The 21,356-nt window shown below is 42.5% G+C and overlaps 2 protein-coding genes across 4 annotated transcripts in view; both read right to left on the minus strand.

Moving 5' to 3' along the window:
- The window catches only part of LOC311143936 (ankyrin repeat domain-containing protein 10-like), a 31,012-nt gene extending 20,282 nt beyond the window's left edge, over positions 1-10,730 (minus strand). For 2 of the 3 annotated variants that reach the window (XM_084179829.1, XM_084179828.1), the window contains exons 1-3: positions 10,299-10,730; positions 4,830-4,982; positions 1,280-1,371 (exon numbers count right to left, since the gene is read on the minus strand). In XM_084179829.1, coding sequence (XP_084035955.1) covers positions 1,280-1,371; positions 4,830-4,982; positions 10,299-10,496 — 443 coding nt within the window. In that variant the 5' untranslated portion in view covers positions 10,497-10,730. The remainder of the gene's footprint in view (positions 1-1,279; positions 1,372-4,829; positions 4,983-10,298) is intronic. The other variant, XM_084179830.1, reaches the window with a different exon arrangement.
- Positions 10,731-12,441: 1,711 nt separating this feature from the next.
- On the minus strand, positions 12,442-19,759 carry otc (ornithine transcarbamylase). The gene is made up of 11 exons (XM_084179118.1): positions 19,628-19,759; positions 19,412-19,530; positions 19,043-19,181; positions 18,854-18,935; positions 17,611-17,698; positions 17,359-17,512; positions 15,546-15,668; positions 15,268-15,321; positions 14,984-15,133; positions 14,673-14,810; positions 12,442-13,697 (listed from the first exon to the last, which is right to left on the minus strand). The coding sequence occupies exons 2-11, from the start codon at positions 19,492-19,494 to the stop codon at positions 13,638-13,640; spliced, it is 1,071 nt and encodes a 356-aa protein (XP_084035244.1). The 5' UTR covers positions 19,495-19,530; positions 19,628-19,759; the 3' UTR covers positions 12,442-13,637.
- Positions 19,760-21,356: the final 1,597 nt, after the last annotated feature.

The raw sequence follows: 21,356 nt of genomic DNA on the forward strand, positions 1-21,356 counted from the left end.
GACTGGATAGGTGACAAGTTTGTTATGTGGAGTTTCTGCCACATTGCCTCATTTGTTTCACCGGCCCAATCCTTTCACATTGTTTGGTTCAAAGAAAAGGAGACGAGAAGTGAGGATAGAAACTCATTAAGGGATGGATGGGTTTTCAGTGTCATCTCCAAGCAAGTAAAAAATGATGTTTTGTTCAGATTTACCAGGAATCAGCCCTTTCCTCTCTTTGCGTTCACACAACGAGGAAATGTGCATTTGGTCAGCCCCTAAAGCTATAGAAACACTTACCAAAGCAAATGTGAACAAAGACAAATGCTCTCAATTCTACAAATAATAATCTACAGTTTAAACATAACATCAAAATAACAATTTCAATATGGTAAAGCTTACGGGTCACATTTGCAGGAGAACTCCATCAAAACTATTTTTCCTGTAAAGACACAGCTCCATGTTCAGATAGTGACTAGTGCAGAAGAGCGAGGTTCTCTCACAGACCAGTTTAAAGAGTAGGGTCTCTAACTCCTGGTGAGGTCCTGGGTATGCATGCTTTTGTTTCAGCCCTGAACGCACACACTCAGTGCAGCTAATCATGCTCCAAACAGAATACCATGATTAGTTGAGTCAAGTGTCTGGAGCAAAAGCTTGCACCACCAGTAACTCTCCAGGAATAGTTAGAATGCCTTGAAGTAGGGAGTGTTCTGACTTCAGATGGCCCAGACAAGGAGAGTGGAGCAACATGTTGGGATTCAGCATGAGATTATCAGGACCTTTATTGTTTCTTCCTTTATCTAGAAATGTGCATCCCTCCAATGAAATGTCCGGTTCTGCTGTCCTTGTCTGGTTGCTACAGTACCAGGACTGCCACTGAGGTGGACATCTCAGCAACACATTACTTTTCATAGCCGCAATTCCTGGGTAACTACTGACTTTAAGGACATAACTCATGAAATGACCTTGTAACGAAGTGTAAGTACAGGCAGCTATAGCACCTACTATTTTTAAAGTTTTGAACATAAAATATAAAAGTTATAAACACGGCATATCTGCATGCAGTTACTAGCTTGTTACAGGGTGTAGTAATTATATTTCCTCATCTGTCTAGAGAACCATTCCAAAAACACACACCAATTTCCACAGTTTGAACATGGAGCAGTGTCAACCGTACAAGAAAGTACAGCTTGTTTGGATTTTGATGGAGTCCTCCTGTAAACTGTGTAGATATGGGAAATGTTGGGTGTTACAGTGAGGGGAAGACCGAGCACACAGGGGGTGCAGTAGCTCGACTTACTCAGCTTTCGCCCCCTGAATCAGGAGAGCGTTGACACAGTCCAGACTGTCTGCACGGGCAGCCTTATGGATGGGAGTCTCACCAACATAGTCCTGAGAGAGAGACAGACAGAGGAGACACACAGAAATAAATATGATAAATATGTTCCACTGTATTTCCACAAACTGAAGGAGTTGCTCACAGCCAGTTAACCTCACTCCCACACCAGGGTGGAGTTCTCTAGGGGCATAGCCTGTACTCTTCACCCCAGCTGCACAGCAGGCCACAGGCTGAGAGAAAGAGAGGGGAGGGCAGTGGAGGGGGAGGGCAGTGGAGGGGGAGGGCGGTGGAGGGGGAGGGCAGTGGAGGGGGAGGGCAGTGGAGGGGGAGGGCAGTGGAGGGGGAGGGCAGTGGAGGGGGAGGGCGGTGGAGGGGGAGGGCGGTGGAGGGGGAGGGCAGTGGAGGGGGAGGGTGGTGGAGGGGGAGGGCAGTGGCAAGGTAGTGAGCATTTTTCAAAATAGATCCCTCCTTCAGGAGAGAGAAAGTGAGGGAGGTGCTGAAGGAGCAGTAGAGAGAGAGGCAGAGAGACAGTTTTTCAAAACAAATCCCTCCTCCATCCATAGCCGTATTTGTTCACACCCAGAGAATGTAGGCCATCCCTGGGTGGCTCTTAAATCCACACAAGGGAGGGAGCGGTTAAAAGGTCCAGTGCAGCTGTTTTTATCTCAATATCAAATAATTTCTGGGGGAAAATGTAAAAGTATCTTACTGTGATTGAATTCAATTGAAATGGTCAAAAGAAACAAAAATAGCTTTTTAGCAAATAGCAATTTTCAAGCAAGAATTTTGCTAGGACTGTCTGGGGTGGTCTGAGTGGGGAGGGGGAAACTGAAAATTAGCTGTTATTGGCAGAGAGGTTTGGAACACTTTCTTATTGGTCCATTAACTTCACCGCATGGCGATGTCACCATGGAAGGCCACAACAGGCTGACATTTCAGGTGGTATTTTCAAACAGCTCTTACACTAAAAGTGCATTATCATAATTTTCACAATATTATTCCAACCTCAGTGTGGAAATATATATATTTTTTAAATCACAAGAATATCACCTTTTTGACTGCACTGGGCCTTTAAAAGAGGGTGATGGGTTTAATGAAGGGGAAACTGGATAGCCATTTCTAAAACGCGTTGGATCAGGAACATTTTAAAATGTAGGCTGTATTAGAAATAACAGTGACATGTTACAGCAAGCCAAGAGGAGATGTAGCTAAGAGTTGTGTAATCGTGACCTACTAGTCTGATTGCTGAGTAGTGCAGTGAAGCATCAGAGATGGTCAGTGTGTGTGTGTGTGTGTGTGTGTGTACACACAAGACAGGAGCAGAAACAAATGAACACACATTCTCACACGATGACGTCAAGTCTAAATGCAAAATCCTATTGGCTTTTGACATGTAGATAAGCGTACGTGCACACCAACTAGTGGCCTGGGGCTCAGACAGGCTTTTCCATCTTTAATCCAACAACATGAGGGCAGAAGGAGGCTGTCTGGGGCTCTTCACAAACACAGAGTTGAAGAGGTGTTAAGGGTCCAATAACGGCGATGGCCACAAAACAGAATCTCTTGCAGCGCCTTTGGTATTTTTCCTCTCAACTGTCACATTGAATGTATTTGTGTAACAGGCACCAGTCCAGAGGGGTCAAGGGTCAGGTCGAGTAGCCCAAAGCCAGGATGATCTCTCTGATAGGCTGAGCTCAGACTGATCCTCTCTCACACACACACACTGGCTGCCCGGTCATGGTCACTAGGTCTGGCCCCCTTTCCTCTACGTACGTACGTCGTCAGGGTTTCCGTGAGGAAAATGTGTCACCGGACATTTGACCAGCAACATTTTAATTTACCAGACATTTGAGGAATTTACCGGACCCATACACATTGGGTGATTAGGGCATCCACCTAAGGTGCTCAGAATGACAGAAATCACATTTAGATTATGCTAATTCATATTAACAGAACAAGTCGAGGATGCAACGATAAGCGGTTCTTCTTACCTGAATTCTGATGTGCACTTTGAAGATGTTAGAATAACTTTCCACATGTACTTTTCCTCAGCCAACAAGACCAGTAACGAACAGCAAAATCACTAGCCTATGTCAATCTACTATAGTAGAAACGTTAAGGCTTCCTATTCTATTGGTCAGCTTGTCGAGAAAGAAATAGCTCATTCCAATCCGACTCTGGGACAGTTGTGGGAAGATAGATCCCAAATCCATCCAACCAGTAGGCCTAGGCTACATAAAAACAACGTTAAAAAGCAATGAGGCTGATGCAACAGATGAGAACGTTTAGATTAAAATGTTGACAAACTATTATTTCTTCACATTATAAGCGCAGCTATGCGTACAAGGCTACACGTGAATGTTCGTTCCATAATGCAATTAGCGGAAAACACTTGTCAAAAGGGCATTGCACATGCAAATGGTTTAATGCGACAGATGAAAATATCCGTTAGAAATTTAGCAAGACAAGAGATCTAATAGGCTACTTTGAAGCAAGGTAAGACATGTCTCATAATATGTAGTAAAACGTTCAGGTTTCAAACAATTATGTATATGTTTTCAAAATACATGCAGCCTCCAGCTTATTGCAAAGTGGTGTGTGACGCGCTGATGAAACCTGCCTTCCGTTGCAGTTTGATGCCGCATTCAAGACAACTGGGGGAAAAAACTAGCTTCGACTGGGAAAAATTGTTTTGAACGGTCATCCAACTCAGAATTCCAACTCGGGAACTCTGGCCTCTTTCTAGAGCTCCGACTTCCCAACCTGATTTGACCTCATATTTTTCGGAGTTCCCAGTTGTCTTGAAAGCACCACAAAATAATAATATATAATAATATGCCATTTAGCAGACGCTTTTATCCAAAGTGACTTAGTCATGTGTGCATAAATGTTTACGTATGGGTGGTCCCGGGGATCGAACCCACTACCCTGGCGTTACAAGCGCCATGCTCTACCAATTGAGCTACAGAGGACCACCTGATGCTGCAGGCACCAGTCCAGAGGGGTCAAGGGTCAGGTCGAGTGGCCCAAAGCCAGGATGATCCCTCTGATAGGCTGAGCTCAGACTGATCCTCTCACACACACACACACACTGGCTGCCCTGTCATTGTCACTAGGTCTGGCCCCCTTTCCTGCAGCTGCAGCAGCTCTTGCGCTGTCTGACAGATTTTCCACACAGACTCTGTATGTGTGTGATACATAACATACATAACATATACTGTGTGCACATGCCAATTTAATCAACCTATAGACCGATAAGCATGACCAGCCAAATGTATTTCCATTGACTGGTATTTCCATCCATGAAGAAGCTATAAAGCATTATTTTACAATGGGATTTTTCTTCTTCTCCCGGACAATTGGCAGCGTGGATTTTCTTTATCTGCTTTTCTATTAAAAACAGATCGGACAAAAGCTGGCTATTACCTGTTAACGGAAACCCTGCTGTGTGTGTGTGCGCATGCACGTGTGTGTTTTGGTAAATGTGTGTGTCCATCCATCTGCACTGTACCTGTCTGTTGATGTCAGCGCCAGCTTGCAGCAGCCACAGCAGGCACTCTGGGTGGCCCCCAAATGCAGCGATGTGAGTGGGCGTCTGAGCAAACCTCGTGGTCACCGAGTTGACCCCACAGCCCACCTGCACCAGACGCGTCACACACTCCAACTGTGTGAGAGAGATTTATTTTATTACTAAACACCAATACAGTGAGTCAAAACCCTCTGCTGTGTCTGTCCTGCCTTGATGAGGAAATCCACAGGCCTTCAAGCAAAACAGTATAGTGTAGCAATAAATCAAAAGACAAAGGCCTATAGTATGACTATTTCCTGTACTCAAATCCCGCCCTAGGGTTATTTTTACAGCCGGTACAATCACACCCAATTAACCACCACCAGAGTAATATAATAATGCATCAATCCTAACTAGCCTTGATGAGGGTTTCCCAAACTCTGTCCTGGGACCCCCCTGGGTGCACATTTTGGTTTTTGCCCTAGCGCTACACAGCGGATTCAAATGATTAATGATGATGAGTTGGTTATTTGAATCCACTGTGTAGTGCTAGGGCAAAAGCAAAAACGTGCAGGGGGGAAGTTTAGGAAACTCTGGTCTAGAATACCACCTCACTTGATGGTGTGAAACTAACTCAAAGGGTGGCAGGTTGGGTCGATATAGTCAACCACTGAGCAAAGGCAAAAGGTCACTAGATAATAAAACATTGTTATTAGATTTGCACAAACTATTTTGAAAAAATAAAAATGTTGATATCTGCAAGAGTGAGCAGTGATTTAAGTTTACCCCCTATGCCAGGGTTGGCCAACTTTGATGGGGGGTGGGGGCCTCAAAATATGAACTTATGAGGGGCCGCAGTTGCTCGCAAGTCTGCATACCCACATTTCGCCATGGGGCGGAGAGAAGATTTTGCAATTTTATAACTAATATCATGCAATTCTACTCATTTTGCCATGGGGCGGAGATTAATGTTTGCAGTTTTTAATATAATATCTGAGTGAAACTGACTAACAAAATCAATGGGGGGGGGGGGGGGGTCACCCGGTCAGTAATTCAACCATGATTACTACAAGCTTAGACAGTCTATCCATCTAACTTACCAATCAAACATTTTAGCTGACATGGGCTTATTGAGTGACTATCAGTGACTGACATAAGAGAAACACTGCTGATGCACAACCACATTCCAAAACTGCACCTTGTGTATTCTACTATTCTAACTCAACAGTAAGTTTAGACCCCACTGAGTTTTCCCTTTGCTATGAGACTTGAAATTGATCTCAGGTGCATCCTGTTTCCATTGATCATCCATGAGCTGTTTCTACAACTTGATTGGAGTCCACCTGTGGTAAATTCAATTGATTTGACTTAATTTGGAAAGGTACACACATTTCTATATAAAAAGGTCCCACAGTGGACAGTGCATGCCAGAGCAAAAACCAAGCAATGATGTCGAAGGAATTGTCCGTAGAGCTCCGAGACAGGATTGTGTCGATGCACAGATCTAGGGAAGTTCTGCAGCATTGAAAGTCCCCAAGAACAGAGTGGCCTCCATCATTCTGAAATGGAAGAAGTTTGGAACCACCAAGACTCTTCATGAGCTGGCAGCCAGGCCAAACTGAGCAATCGGGGTAGAAGGGCCTTGGTCAGGGACGTGACCAAGAACCCGATGGTCACTGACAGAGCTCCAGAGTTCCTCTGTGGAGATGGGAGAATCTTCCAGAAGGACAACCATCTCTGCAGCACTCCACCAATCAGACCTTTATGGTAGTGGCCAGGCAGAAGCTACTCCTCAGTAAAAAAGGCACATGACAGTCCGCTTGGAGTTCGCAAAAAAGCACCTAAAGACTCTCAGACCATGAGAAACAAGATTATTTGGTCTGATGAAACCAAGATTGAACTCTTTGGCCTGAATGCCAAGAGTCACGTATGGAGGAAACCTGGCACCATCCCTACGGTGTAGCATGGTGGTGGCAGCATCATGCTGTGGGGATGTTTTTCAGAGGCAGGGACTGGGAGACTAGTCAGGATTGAGAGAAAGATGAAAGGGGCAAAGTACAGAGAGATCCTTGACGAAAACCTGCTCCAGAGCGCTCAGGACCTCAGACTGGGTCAACAGTTCCAACAGGATAACTACCTTACGCACACATCCAAGACAACACAGGAGTGGCGTCGGGACAAGTCTCTGAATGTCCTTGAGTGGCCCAGCCAGAGCCCAGACTTGACAAGATCTGCAGAGAGGAATGGGAGAAACTCTCCAAATACAGGTGTGCCAAGCTTGTAGCATCCTACCCAAGAAGACTCAAGGCTGTAATCGCTGCCAAAGGTGCTTCAACAAAGTACTGAGTAAAGGGTATTATGTAAATGTGATTTCAGGTTTTTATTTTTAAAACATTTGCAAACATTTCTAAAAACCTGTTTTTGCTTTGTCCGAATGCACTGTATGTATGTATGTATGTATGTATGTATGTATGTATGTATGTATGTATGTATGTATGTATGTACACAAACACACTACCAGTCAAAAGTTTGGACACCTACTCATTCAAGGGTTTTTCTTAAATTTTTACAATTTTCTACATAGAATAATAGTGAAGACATCGAAACTACGAAATAATGGAATCATGTAGCTCAGCTGGTAGAGCACGGCGCTTGTAACGCCAAGGTAGTGGGTTCGATCCCCGGGACCACCCATACACAAAAAAATTAATGTATGCACGCATGACTGTAAGTCGCTTTGGATAAAAGCGTCTGCTAAATGGCATATTATATTATTATAGTAATCAAAAGTGTTAAATCAAGATCTATTTGATATTTGAGATTCTTCAAATAGCCACCCTTTGCACACCTGGAATGCTTCACCTGGAATGCTTTTCCAACAGTCTTGAAGGAGTTCCCACATATGCTGAGCACTTGTTGGCTGCTTTTCCTTCACTCTGCCGTCCGACTCATCCCAAACCATCTAAATTTGGTTGAGGTCGGGGGATTGTGGAGGCCAGGTCATCTGATGCAGCACTCCATCACTCTCCTTCTTGGTCAAATAGACCTTACACAGCCTGGAGATGTGTTGGGTCATTGTCCTGTTGAAAAACAAATGATAGTCCCACTAAGCCCAAACCAGACGGGATGGCGTATCGCAGCAGAATGCTGTGGTAGCCATGCCTTGAATTCTAAATAAATCACTGACAGTGTCACCAGCAAAGCACCCCCACACCATAACACCACCTCCTCCATGCTTTACAGTGGGAAAAACACACGCAGAGATCATCCGTTCACCCACACAGCGTCTCACAAAAGACACGATGGTTGGAACCAAAAATTTCAAATTTGGACCAAAGGACACATTTCCACCGGTCTAATGTCCATTGCTCGTGTTTCTTGGCACAAGCAAGTATTTTCTTCTTATTGGTGTCCTTTAGTGGTGGTTTCTTCGCAGTAATTCGACCATGAAGGCCTGATTCACAGAGTCTCCTCTGAACAGTTGATGTTGAGATGTGTCTGTTACTTGAACTCTGAAGGATTTATTTGGACTGCAATTTCTGAGGCTGGTAACTCTAATGAACTTGTCCTCTGCAGCAGAGGAAACTCTGGGTCTTCCATTCCTGTGGCGGTCCTCATGAGAGCCAGTTTCATCGTAGCGCTTGATGGTTTTTGCAACGGCACTTGAAGAAACGTTCAAAGTTCTTGAAATGTTCTGTATTGACTGACCTTCATGTCTTAAAGTAATGATGGACTGTTGTTAATCTTTGCTTATTTGAGCTGTTCTTGCCATAATATGGACTTGGTCTTTTACCAAATAGGGTTATCTTCTGTATACCACCCCTACCTTGTCACAACACAACTGATTGGCTCAAATGCATTAAGGAAAGAAATTCCACAAATTAACTTTTAAGAAGGCACACCTGTTAATTGAAATGCATTCCAGGTGACAACCTCATGAAGCTGGTTGAGAGAATGCCAATAGTGTGCAATGATGTCATCAAGGCAAAGAGTGGCTATTTGAAGAACCTCAAATATAAAATATATTTAGATACATTTAACACTTTTTGGGCTACTACATGATTCCATGTGTTATTTCATAGTTTTGATGTCTTCACTATTATTCTACAATGTAGAAAATAGTAAAAGTAAAGAAAAACCCTTGAATGAGTAGGTGTTCTAAAACGTTTTACATTTTAGTCATTTAGGAGACGCTCTTTTCCAGAGCGACTTAGTTAGTGAGTGCATATATTTCATACTGGCCCCCCGTGGGACTCGAACCCACAACCCTGGCGTTGCAAGCGCCATGCTCTACCAACTGAGCTACACAGGACTATATACACACACACACATACAAATTGTATTGGATCCGAGGGCCTTCAAAATGGGGGCTCACAGGCCGACCATTGTCCATCCTTGCCTTATGCAAATACAATCTCAAGGCTGACCCTCTTCAGACTAGCTTGAACAAACAGGTTTTCCTGCAGCAGTGTCTGATGTAGCAGGACATTTATAACACAGGGGTGTAACCTGGAAATTGGCCATGCTGAATAGTGTGTATACTGTGTTGGTGTGAGTTCCTCTTCTATGATCAACACAAGACAGACAACTATGCTTCTCACAACCACAAAATGCCTTGTGGTCAGTCATTAAGTCAGGCAGACCATGCCTGGGCTATTTATATTTATAAAAAATTTAAAAAATACTCTGCTGTTTCATCTAAACAGCCATCCTTCCCATCAGGATACAGTAACTCAGGGTCAATCATGCTCACTCTGCAGCACAGAGGAGACAGAGCCATTGGCTGATTGGATTTTAGGACCTATGCCTGGGGCACACATCACTAACCAGGCAGGGACAAGGAAATAGAGGGGGAGGGCATACAGTTCAGTGTGTGTTTGACCTAGATTGTTACAATTGATACAGTGTTGGTATTGTTGTTGTACTTTCACTTTGCGCTCTCAAAATGTATTAGCATTTAGTCAGTGATGAGGCTGATTTAAAACAATGCACACACCGTCCTTCAGTTGACTTACCATGTGTATGTAAACACTTGCGCATGGGAAGGATCCACGCGTTTGTAAACTGCATTTTTGGCGCGTTGCAGGTTATTGGTTCCAACTGCAACCAATAAACAATCGAGCCCGCCACACTGTCGCCACCGATATAACAAATATTTGCTGTCGATGGCTTTAACATATTCGTAGATTGCTTGAATCTGTTCATTTTCAACAGTCCCAATGTCAAATTTCACATTACACTAGCCTATAGAGAAAGAGCAGCCTTCAAAGTACAACCTGTACTGTCATGTTTCAAACCATTTCCTGGCAACAATTAATCAAATTGGGGGACGTTACCTAGCTAACACTAGGTAGCTAGCTACCTACCTAAATATTTATTATTCAGTGTCAGCCTGTCTATAGAAATAGTGGCTGGAGGCCTTGCCACTTTTCTCTATAATTTCATGGTTAAAAAAATTATGAATCATATGACCTTTCCGAAATGAGCAGCCCAATGTATGGGTGTCCAGCCGTAGAAAGAGTCCTCCACGGCTAGGTCCGCTGGGTTTGAGGTGCACTGAAGAAGTGAGCACAACGCACCGATATCTCCATCCCTGCACGCCCGGTGGAGTGGGAAGCGAACGTTCAGAACCTCCTCACTTGAGAATCCCGACTCGATGCCCACCGACATTATCAAATGAATATAAAACACTATTTTAGCGAGAAAATAATAGTAAATGCCTTCGTCGTTTTCCAAATGTAGTTATTGTGGTAATGTTTCTTTGAGTGCCTTTTCGTGAAGGCACACGCCACCCTGCCTGCTTGCTGCTGCTAACAATGAGCACACAAATGGGCAACGCACTCAGAAATGAATCTTCTTGAGGCGAGTTGCAAATTCAGGAATGGAGTTTTGTACGCATGACCTGGCACTAAATTCACGCTTCTGATGCAGTGCGATCATTTTCAAAAGTTATAGCTGGCAACAGCATTGAGTGACTGACAATTATAAGTAGGGGTTTTCATGTGGAACTGTCCCCAACGTTGCTTATTGGCCCACTTTCCCTGATAATTTTTTAACAAACTTCTGTTCAGTAATTGTCTGAATTTACTTTATGATGAAAAGCAAGGACAGTGGTGCAGAGTGGCTATGTCATACATTTCTATCTTTAATGAATAAACGGCAACGCCTGACCAATTGAACTTATTTAATTCATCAAATTTAAATCATACAAAATTAAACTGATACAGAAACGTATTTGACATTGTAAACAGTATATACATATTTTTTTACAAAAATAGGCAACCCCTTGTGGGTTGTTTAGTTATTTATTTATAGATGTTATTATTTTGTACAAATACGTAATCATAAAATCTCGCGAGTAAAAAATAAATAAACGCTACTTAGGCTAATGAGTGCACCCACCTGATGAAGGTTGGATAGTTGAGAACTTAAGTGTTCATCTATTAAGTCTGGATAAAGAGCTTGAATCTTCATGATAACAATTAGCCAAATGGTTGTACGTAGTCTAATGCATTGGTGGATGTGGTGAACAACTTATGTGTATACTACTTGTAGCATAGCTATATAGGCCTACCTACAAAAACTTCAAGTGAGTGATGTGCATGGCTTATGCATAAATACATGTAACACTTACTACTAAGAAAAACTTTTCTCCCACTTGCTATTACTGTAGCTTAGCCTACTACTCTGTCATGTTGTGGATGAAGTAGTAGGCTACTTTGTCTCACCCACCGGGGTATGGGTCATCTTCCCCATATCTGGGGTCGTCACTAGATTCCACATCCACAAAGTCATAATTATGGCTAAACCCCACCTTTTTCTAAAATTACCTTCTTTAAATTCGATTTTAAACGTAACCTTAACCCTAACCTTAACCACACTGCTAACCTTTTGCCTAACCTTAAATGAAGACCAACATTTTTACGATATAGCACATTTTGACTGTGTGGCTGTGGAAACCGTATCTGGGGAGTTGTTTGACACTTTGCCACCCTGTGGTCGATGGTCTAATTGCAACATGTTTTACTGAGCGCAGAACACAAGCGCGAGGAAACTACTATGCCTACAATGCCTGGAATGCTACGAAACATCATAAATATTTGGTGTCATTCGTTTGGTTATGTGCACGAACGTAAATTCAGAATTTGGTACATCGCCTACTTTTGTGATATCAGACAGCCGTTTAGATATTAAAAAGTACATTTATAGATAATTTCTACCGTGTTGCATCATGGGATAATACTCGGATACTGATATAATCTCGTAAACAAAATAACTCGCGCTAGCATCGCTCTTTCCGCAACTGCATTCATAAACGTCACGAACCCCCAGGTCGTTATTATCCGGAGCCAAAGTGGTAACCGTCCAATGTTGCCAACTAATTTTCAGGGGAAGTTACTTGAGGCAGGTCGATTGTTGCTAAATGACGTTGTGATGTCATTGCGTGATGCCGTCATTACGTGATAACGTCAGAGTGCGTCATTACGTTGAACACACAATAACGTTACTCAAATTGACTGGCCATCTCGGCGACAATTATGATTTGACATTTGTTAGTTTAGATGTTTATTATCATATTTTTATTTGTAAAAGTAATATAAACACAACACATTTTATATGATCAGATATTTTTATTTTTAAACACAACACATTGAATTATTGAACAATTACACATTGAACAATTACATTTTATTTCTTTTCTTATTAACTAGAAAACCTACACATTCTGAACAATTATAGTTTTAAGCAGTGTATTGGTAGTTAGTTAACATGCTACCTAACTGATCAACAATTAATTATAGGTACAAGCTAATAACAAGGTATATATGCTATCTTATAAGCACAAAAAATAGTTGTTCTAATTATTAGCTAGCATTTGAGGCCAGAAAACACATTCCCCAATCGCTAGGAACGTATTTCAAAATACAAATAACAAACATGTTTTCTGGAGACTTGTGGGAGGAGTGCTGATGACGTCGCCCACTGTATGCGCTTTTGGTAGCCTGATTGCGTCCAGACTGTGGAGAAATCCACACACAATGCATCCCTGACCACCTCCTGAAGTGGTCAGCCAGATCTAAACACAATCAGACCACAAAGCGACTTTTGTGCTTCTAGACCAGTCTTTTCAAAGCGAGCTTCGAATTCTGATAGCAGAAGTCGCATGTAAGTGTCAAGTGTAGACATGACTTCTGTTGCAAATGGTGTGTAGTCTGCTAAATTTCTCACAAACAAGTTATGCCCTACATTCTACCAACTTTATCCGTGCATGACATTGTAATTCTGTTTATTTGGATGCAACCCGTATGTGCGAGGTTAAATAGAATATTCACAGCAAAATCTGAGCATAGTAACGTTAGGTGCACGTGCTAGCTATCTCTGTGGTGCACCACATGGAATGCAAGGATTTCCCCCCCAAAGACCTGGTCAAATTTGCAGTTGTTGGTAAACTAAGAAAGTAGTATTATAAGGACAGAGGAAGCATGTTCATTGAGGCACTTGTATTTATTTGTTTGTACCCCCAAAATCAATTCCATAACATCTTAAACAAACTAGAATTGTGTTTACAAATCACATGTCCAATCCAAAGAAACAAGCTTTTATTCTCTCAGATTCAGACCTGGTTCAAATACATTTGTAAAATACTTATACGCATTTTAAATGCACTTGATTTGGCTTAGAGTTTGCACTTTTAAAACTGGCTCCAATGTACCTGGCAGACTACAAAGTCAATCAAGTACTTTACCTAGTGCTGTTTTGTAGTATTACAAAACTGTAAACTTAGGATGCCTTTGGCATGTAGGGATAGCGTTAGAACCTGGGCATGGGGATGTGGGGGGAGTAGTTGGTCAGCAGAGAGACCATCAGACCCTGGAGAGATGGAGAGCAATGAAGAAAGAAAGATAAATAAAGAGAGCATGAGGCACAAATAAAAGAAGGGAAAGTAAGAGGGGTATTCTTAGAATCCCTCCTAAAGATAACACTCAGTCCATTTCAACCAGGGATGGGCAACTTTGATGGGGGTGGGGGCCACAAAAAAATCTGAACTCATCATGAGGCCGCAGTGGCTGGTGGGTCTGTGTACCCACATCCATATCCACACATGCAGTCAGAGCCGACCGTAGCCTTTTGGGGGCCCCAAGTTATTTATTGTTGGTGGGACCCCCTACCTTGTGAGCAAATGTTTTTAACAGCCCTGCTCTTGACAGCGGAGATGTAAATTTTTTTGGAGTTAATTTCCTGCAATTCTACACATAAGACATAGAGAAAATATTGCAGTCTTAAAGCAAGTTTGCTGCAATTCTACACATTTTTCCATGGGGCAGAGAGAAATGTTTGCAGTTTTTAATATGATATCTGAGTGAGACTGACTAATAAAATCAATGGGGCCCCCCCGGTCAGTAATTCAACCATGATTACAACAAGTTTAGACAGCTGGCTAGACTAACTTACCAATCAAAAAATGTTTAGCTGACATGGACTTATTGAGTGACTGACATAACAAGATAAAAACTGCTGATGCACAACCACATTTAGAAATTGCACCTTGTGTATTCTACTATTAATATAATAATATGCCATTTAGCAGACGCTTTTATCCAAAGCGACTTACAGTCATGTGCGCATACATTTTTACGTATGGGTGGTCCCGGGGATCGAACCCACTACCCTGGCGTTACAAGCGCCATGCTCTACCAATTGAGCTACAGAGGACCACAACTATTCTAACTCAACAGTAAGTTGAGACCCCGACTGAGTTCCTAAAAAGGCAACTTTAACTTCATTCAAATACTACTATTAGTCCACATTTAACTACATATTTTTACTGTATGCAGCTCAGCTTACCATGATGGTCCACTTCCTGTTCTCAGCCTCAAGGAAGACGAGTGAGCGAGGGGAGTAGAACACCTGGTCGTCCACCTCTTCCTGTTTCCGTGGGAGACAGTGAAGGAAGGTCCAGTCTGGCTTCGCCACACTTCCTGTCTGGGGTGGACAGAACAGGGAGACATGATTATTTGATTCATTCCAAATCTACCCCTAACCCCTAGGCACATACATGAAGGGGTTAGAGGTAGGGGCTGCCTGGGGGAGGGTTAGTATTCAGCAAGAGAATACTCATCAATTTATTCACTATATGAGTCTACTGTTGTATGTACCTGCATGGTGATCTGGTAGCCGTGGAAGTCCTTGATCCTCTGTTTCTTCTCCTCCTCCTGGCCCATGCTGACCCAGGTGTCTGTCACCAGGACGTTACTGCCTCGAGCTGCCTCCACTGGGTCAGATGTCAGGAGCAACTGGGTCCCATGCTGACACACAGCAGACACAAAATGAAGGACATTGTGCTATTGGTATTGACACCATTAGTATCGATCAGCATAACAATAACCAGGTAATACAATCCTAATAAAGAGTCCGACGCCATTAGTCTAGAAATTCTCACCTGTTTGGAGAGTCTCTGTGCCTCCTGAATGATGCTGCTGTCTGGATCATAACCCTGAGAGGCAGGCAGGGCAGAGTGATGGGGTTAGTTAGAGCTCAACTACCAATACTATACAGGTCATAACGTCTGAGAGTGAAGCTACAGAGAGCCACAAAACACAGTGGCTTGGCGACTACAAATAAATGAATAGATAAAGAAGGGAAAGGAAAAGGAGCGATGTAGGGGAGGTATAGTAAAACTGGTGAAGTGGGGGAGAATGTGTACGTGCATGGTCAGACCTTGGGCGTGGCGACTCTAAGATGGACGCCCAGTTTGGCTGCGGTCATCATGAAGGAGTGCAGGACGTTGTTTCCATCTCCGATCCAGCTCACAGTCAGCCCACTCAACGAGCCATAATGCTCCTGCAAAACACAGAGCGGCGCCATTTTGAATCTGGTTCAGTCTATGTCGGCATTTACATTTCAGAATTGGTTAAAATTAGGTTAGGGTTAAAGGTCCAATGCAGACGTTTTTATCTCAATATCAAATCATTTCTGGGTAACAATTAACCTCTTAAGGATCTGACTCTTTTTTTCAATTAACAGGTGTGCCTTCTTAAAAGTTAATATGTGGAATTTATTTCCTTCTTAATACGTTTGCACCAATCAGTTGTGTTGTGACAAGGTAGGGGGGTATACAGAAGATAGCCCTATTTGGTAAAAGACCAAGTCCATATTATGGCAAGAACAGCTCAAATAAGCAAAGAGAAACGACAGTCCATCATTACTTTAAGACATGAAGGTCAGTCAATCCGGAAAATTTCAAGAACTTTGAAAGTGTCTTCAAGTGCAGTCGCAAAAACCATCAAGCGCTATGATGAAACTGGCTCTCATGCGCAACGCCACAGGAAAGGAAGACCCAGACTTACCTCTGCTGCAGAGGATAAGTTCATTAGAGTTAACTGCTCCTCAGATTGCAGCCCAAAGAAATGGTTCACAGAGTTCAAGTAACAGACACAGCTCAACATCAACTGTTCAGAGGAGACTGTGTGAATCAGGCCTTCATGGTCTTATTGCTGCAAAGAAACCACTACTAAAGGACACCAATAAGAAGAGACTCACTTGGGCCAAGAAACACGCGCAATGGACATTAGACCGGTGGAAATCTGTCCTTTGGTCTGATTAGTCCAAATTTGAGATTTTTGGTTCCAACCGCTGTGTCTTTGTGAGACGCAGAGTAGGTGAACGGATGATCTCCGCATGTGTGGTTCCCACCGTGAAGCATGGAGGAGGTGGTGTGATGGTGCTTTATTGGTGACACTGTGATTTATTTAGAATTCAAGGCACACTTAACCAGCATGACTACCACAGCATCCTGCAGTGATACGCCATCCTATCTGGTTTGCCCTTAGTGGGCCTATAATTTGTTTTTCAACAGGACAACAACCCAAAACACACCTCCAGGCTGTGTAAGGGCTATTTGACCAAGGAGAGTGATGGAGTGCTGCATCAGATGACCTGGCCTCTACAATCACCCGACCTCAACCCAATAGAGATGGTTTGGGATGAGTTGGACCGCAGAGTGAATGAAAAGCAGCCAACAAGTGCTCAGCATATGTGGGAACTCCTTCAAGACTGATGGAAAAGCATTCCTCATGAAGCTGGTTGAGAGAATGACAAGAGTGTGCAAAGCTGTCATCAAGGCAAAGTGTGGATACTTTGAAGAATATTTATTGGTTACTACATGATTCCATATGTGTTATTTCATAGTTTTGATGTCTTCACTATTATTCTACAATGTAGAAAATAGTAAAAATAAAGAAAAACCCTTGAATTTTTATTTATGTATTTATTTTATTTAACCTTTATTTAACTAGGCAAGTCAGTTAAGAATACATTCTTATTTACAATGAGTAGGTGTGTCCAAACTTTTGACTGGTACTGTATATAAAACACAGGAAAATCGCGTTTTTGACTGCACTGGGCCTTTAAGGGTTTGGTTAAGGTTAGGGTCAGTTTTAGATATAGGTCGTTTTACAGGTCAGGAGTGTCCTTAAAGACCTCTCCTGTCTATATCTGATACTTAGAACTATTTGCAGTTAGGCTTCAGTACCTGCAGGGTGAGGAAGTCAGCGAGGATCTGGATGGGGTGGTAGAGGTCAGACAGGCCATTGATGATGGGGATGGAGGCATCCTTCACCAGCTCCTCCAGAGTACTATGGCTGCACACCCGTGCCAGGACTATGTCTGACAGCCCAGAGAGAACCCTGCACACACACTATAAAGTTAGATTCCAATGGTGATGATAACCTGGTGTAGTCAAGGAGCAAAAAGTTGGCTATTGCTGTGGCCCTGGCTGACTGACCTGGCTGTGTCTGTGCTGCTCTCGTTCACTCCCAGGTGGATGTCCTGAGACGTGAGGAAGCAGGGGTGTCCTCCCAGCAGAGCAAAACCTGCAGGAGGAACACATTATAACAGGGGCTTATTCAAATGCACAAAATGTTACTATTGCTGATAGAAATAAATAGCATATTCCACATGGAAGACAGCTGTGTCCATTCATCATGCATTTCTATCTGCAATGCAATGTATCTCTTTACAAAACAGACAAATGGGGGAAAACTCTGTGGTTGAGATAAAAATGTGAGGATGGCAAGAGGAAATAGTGGAGCGATAAAGTAGGGAGACGTGAGTGGGCGGCAGGTAGCTTAGTGGTTAAGAGCGTTGTGCCAGTAACTGAAAGGTCGCTGGTTCTAATCCCCGAGCCGACTAGGTGAAAAATCTGTCGATGTGCCCTTGAGCAAGGCACTTAACCCTAATTGCTCATGTAAGTCACTCTGGATAAGAGCGTCTGCTAAATGACTAAAATGTGAGTGAAACTGAGTTACATTGCCACAAATGGAGGGAGAGTTTGTCTTTTCAGCAGTTCCATTGTGTCCTGTATTAGTCCCGACTCCTGACCCATTCAGCTTTGTGATCCCATGAATGAGTGCAACTGAACTTTCCAATGCATCAACCCCCACCCCCTCACAGCAAAAAAGCTATGTGGGAACTTGTGTTTCCTGTATCTTAAATATCCACAATGATGTAAGAGACTTTGTAATTACTTTTAATTGAACCACTCCCTAAGTGATTGCATGACCCAACATGAGTGGTGTGGTGTAGTATCTGAACAGTTTATAATTTTGGCTGGCATTTGCAAATGGTGTGTTAGATGAACTTTACTTTGCCTTGCTGAAACATCTGGAAAGCATTACTATAGGGGCCCCCTGAAACAGAGGAGACTTGGATACGTGGAAGCCAGGGATTGGTCTATTCTAAACACCCATCTTATGTTACAAAGGATATATACCAGGTTTTCAACAAAGGACGGGGAGAATAATCATATTTGAGATTGGGTTAGTTGTTCTCCAGATTCTGCAGAAATCTGTAAATTGACCCTGAAATCTTTTGATATAATAAACCTTTATAATCAAAGTACAGTGTCAGCGGATTTCTTATCAACACAGCATATCAGCATCGTTGTTCGGCCACCACAGTGGCTGTTTTGGTATTTCTCTACTCCAAAAGCGTAGATAGACCAAACCCTGACACAAATGTTCTCACACCTGTTTCTGTGGACATTCTAGTTCTGGTGCTCCTCTTCTCAAATATCATGGCAATCGACTTCCCTTGAAGAAGAGGAAGGTACTGAAAATAGAAGTGACAGTTATCTCACTTGAACTCGATCAGTGGTGCTATATACATCTTCCATTTGAAATGAAAACTTCTGTTAGTGACATTCATCCTTACTGTACCTGTTTTTCATGTTTGATCCTGTGCTTTAGGTCACCTGACACCCATAGAAGATGTTTGATCTCATCTGAGCTGAAGTCTTTTAAAGTCAGAAAACTGCGACCCTTGAGGTTGACCGGACCCAGAGCTAGTGCTCCAATGCTGCAAATGACAAGAGGATAAAAATAGACTCCCCATTCAAATGAGAAGTATTTTAAAATGTGCATTACAAGTCTCAAAAACACGACAACAAATACAGTGTTGCACTCTGAATGCCAAACGATGGAAATAGCTTGTACTGTACTACTTTGCTTGACAACTGAGCTCACTTTTGACACTTTGCCAATTAATCCACGTGCTAGCTAGCCAACGTTTCTGACTCATTCTCTTACCTAAAATTCCTCGCATGGATGCTTTGTAGAGTCTTCAGTCCACAGAACACTGAATTCTTTATGGCAAGTATTTTGGTTGTCATGACAGCTTAAAATACTATAATTGTATGAATTGATATCTGAAAGAAAATAAAGTTTCATGAAAAAAGTGAAAACAGCATGCGTGTGTTGTTGCCTGCATCAACTCTGAGTAGAGTGGGTGGGGTTTCGTCTCACCAAAATATCGCACGTGGAATGGTAGGTTGATTTCTGCAAACGAATATTTGCTAACGTTTATATTTTGCAGAAATAATGTTTCTTTCCGAATGGCGCAGATTACTCTTCGATGTGACGGCACTCCTCCTTCACGGCGTTTGCACATTCACGTCAGCGCGAGCAACTATAGTGGAATCGGCGGTTCGTCTTCAAAATAAAAGTCCCCTTTGAAATTGATGCAAATGGGTGAAAATAGTGGAATCATGCCACAATTGGACTAGAAAATGCTAAACAAGGTTGGAATGTTATATAAATTAACAAAAGACAATAATTAGTTAATTTGACACACCCAATAAAATGTTGAAGTCGCACTGTGGATGTATAGACTTCAGAATTGCATTGGGAGTATACTTATATTGCAATGTACAGCCTTACCTATGGATCTTGGGTCCATGAAATTTACATTTACATTTTAGTCATTTAGCAGACGCTCTTATCCAAAGCGACTTACAGGAGCAATTAGGGCTAAGTGCCTTGCTCAAGGGCACATCGACAGATTTTTCACCTAGTCGGCTCGGGGATTAGAACCAGCGACCTTTCGGTTACTGGCACAACGCTCTTAACCGCTAAGCTACCTGCCGAAATGCGGTATCAGCCTACTCGGTGACACCCACAAATGACAATTATGAAGAGTAGTGTTAAGTTGCGTCAATTCAAATCTGGTATTGGAACAAAAAGTGGTCAATACACGTCTTCTATAATAGACTAGTATTTTAATTAATGCAAAACACTTCAATGGTAAATATGATGTTCGTATATACGGGTCCACTGAAATACCACACAGGGCAGTCAGAGAACTGGTCCATTGTTATAAGTTCTTCTTTAAATACTCTGACAGAGATAGTTCCCGCTCCCTGCTGGCCTATCAGAGTAGAGACTGAGCGTGGTTTAGACTTACTCAGCCTATCGTTGGCACACAGGCTGGTCCCATCCCCTTGGCGCTTCACTGTTGCCAGGTGTTTAGTTGTTTTGCAACTTGTCTAGAGAGTCAGCAACCTCAGACATCTTTGTAGCAGAACACATGTCCTTGAGCGTTCTAACAAAGAGGCTGTGTTTGTGTATGTGAGACACAAGTCTTATCTCAGCCTACCCCCTAATAGTTCCCCACATTAATCACAGCTTGTTATGTTAAACAGTCTATATCAGTACAGCACAAACCTATTATGTTTAATCATTAATGTATTCTTTCTAAGCTAACAGCACATCTAAAATATAAGAGAATAATTTCCCACAGTAGACACAAATATTAGCATCATACTCATAGCTCTTATTGCGGGACTTTAACTGTGGGAAATCACCTCACTATTCAGCCTTTTGTGCGTTATGAACATTCATATTACAATGTACAGCCTTACCTATGGATCTTGGGTCCATGAAATGAGGTATCAGCCTACTCAGTGACACCTAAAGAACACAACTGTCCAGCAATAAGCACTACGATGCTAATATTTGTGAAAACCCTTCACAGTTGTGTTCTGTGAGTGTCTTCCCACATCAAAAAATACTGCAGTTTACTATAGAATTCTACTGTACCTACTATAGAATTCTATAGTAAACTGTAGTATACTGTAAAATACTATACTACACACTGTAGTATCCCTCGATCATGTGTAGTACGTACCAGAGAATGTTGTAGTATACTGTAGAATACTATAGTAAATACTACAGTATTACCCCCTCCCCACAAAAA

Source organism: Coregonus lavaretus (assembly GCF_964263955.1).
Source record: "Coregonus lavaretus genome assembly, chromosome: 16".
NCBI classification, from domain to species: Eukaryota; Metazoa; Chordata; class Actinopteri; order Salmoniformes; family Salmonidae; genus Coregonus; species Coregonus lavaretus.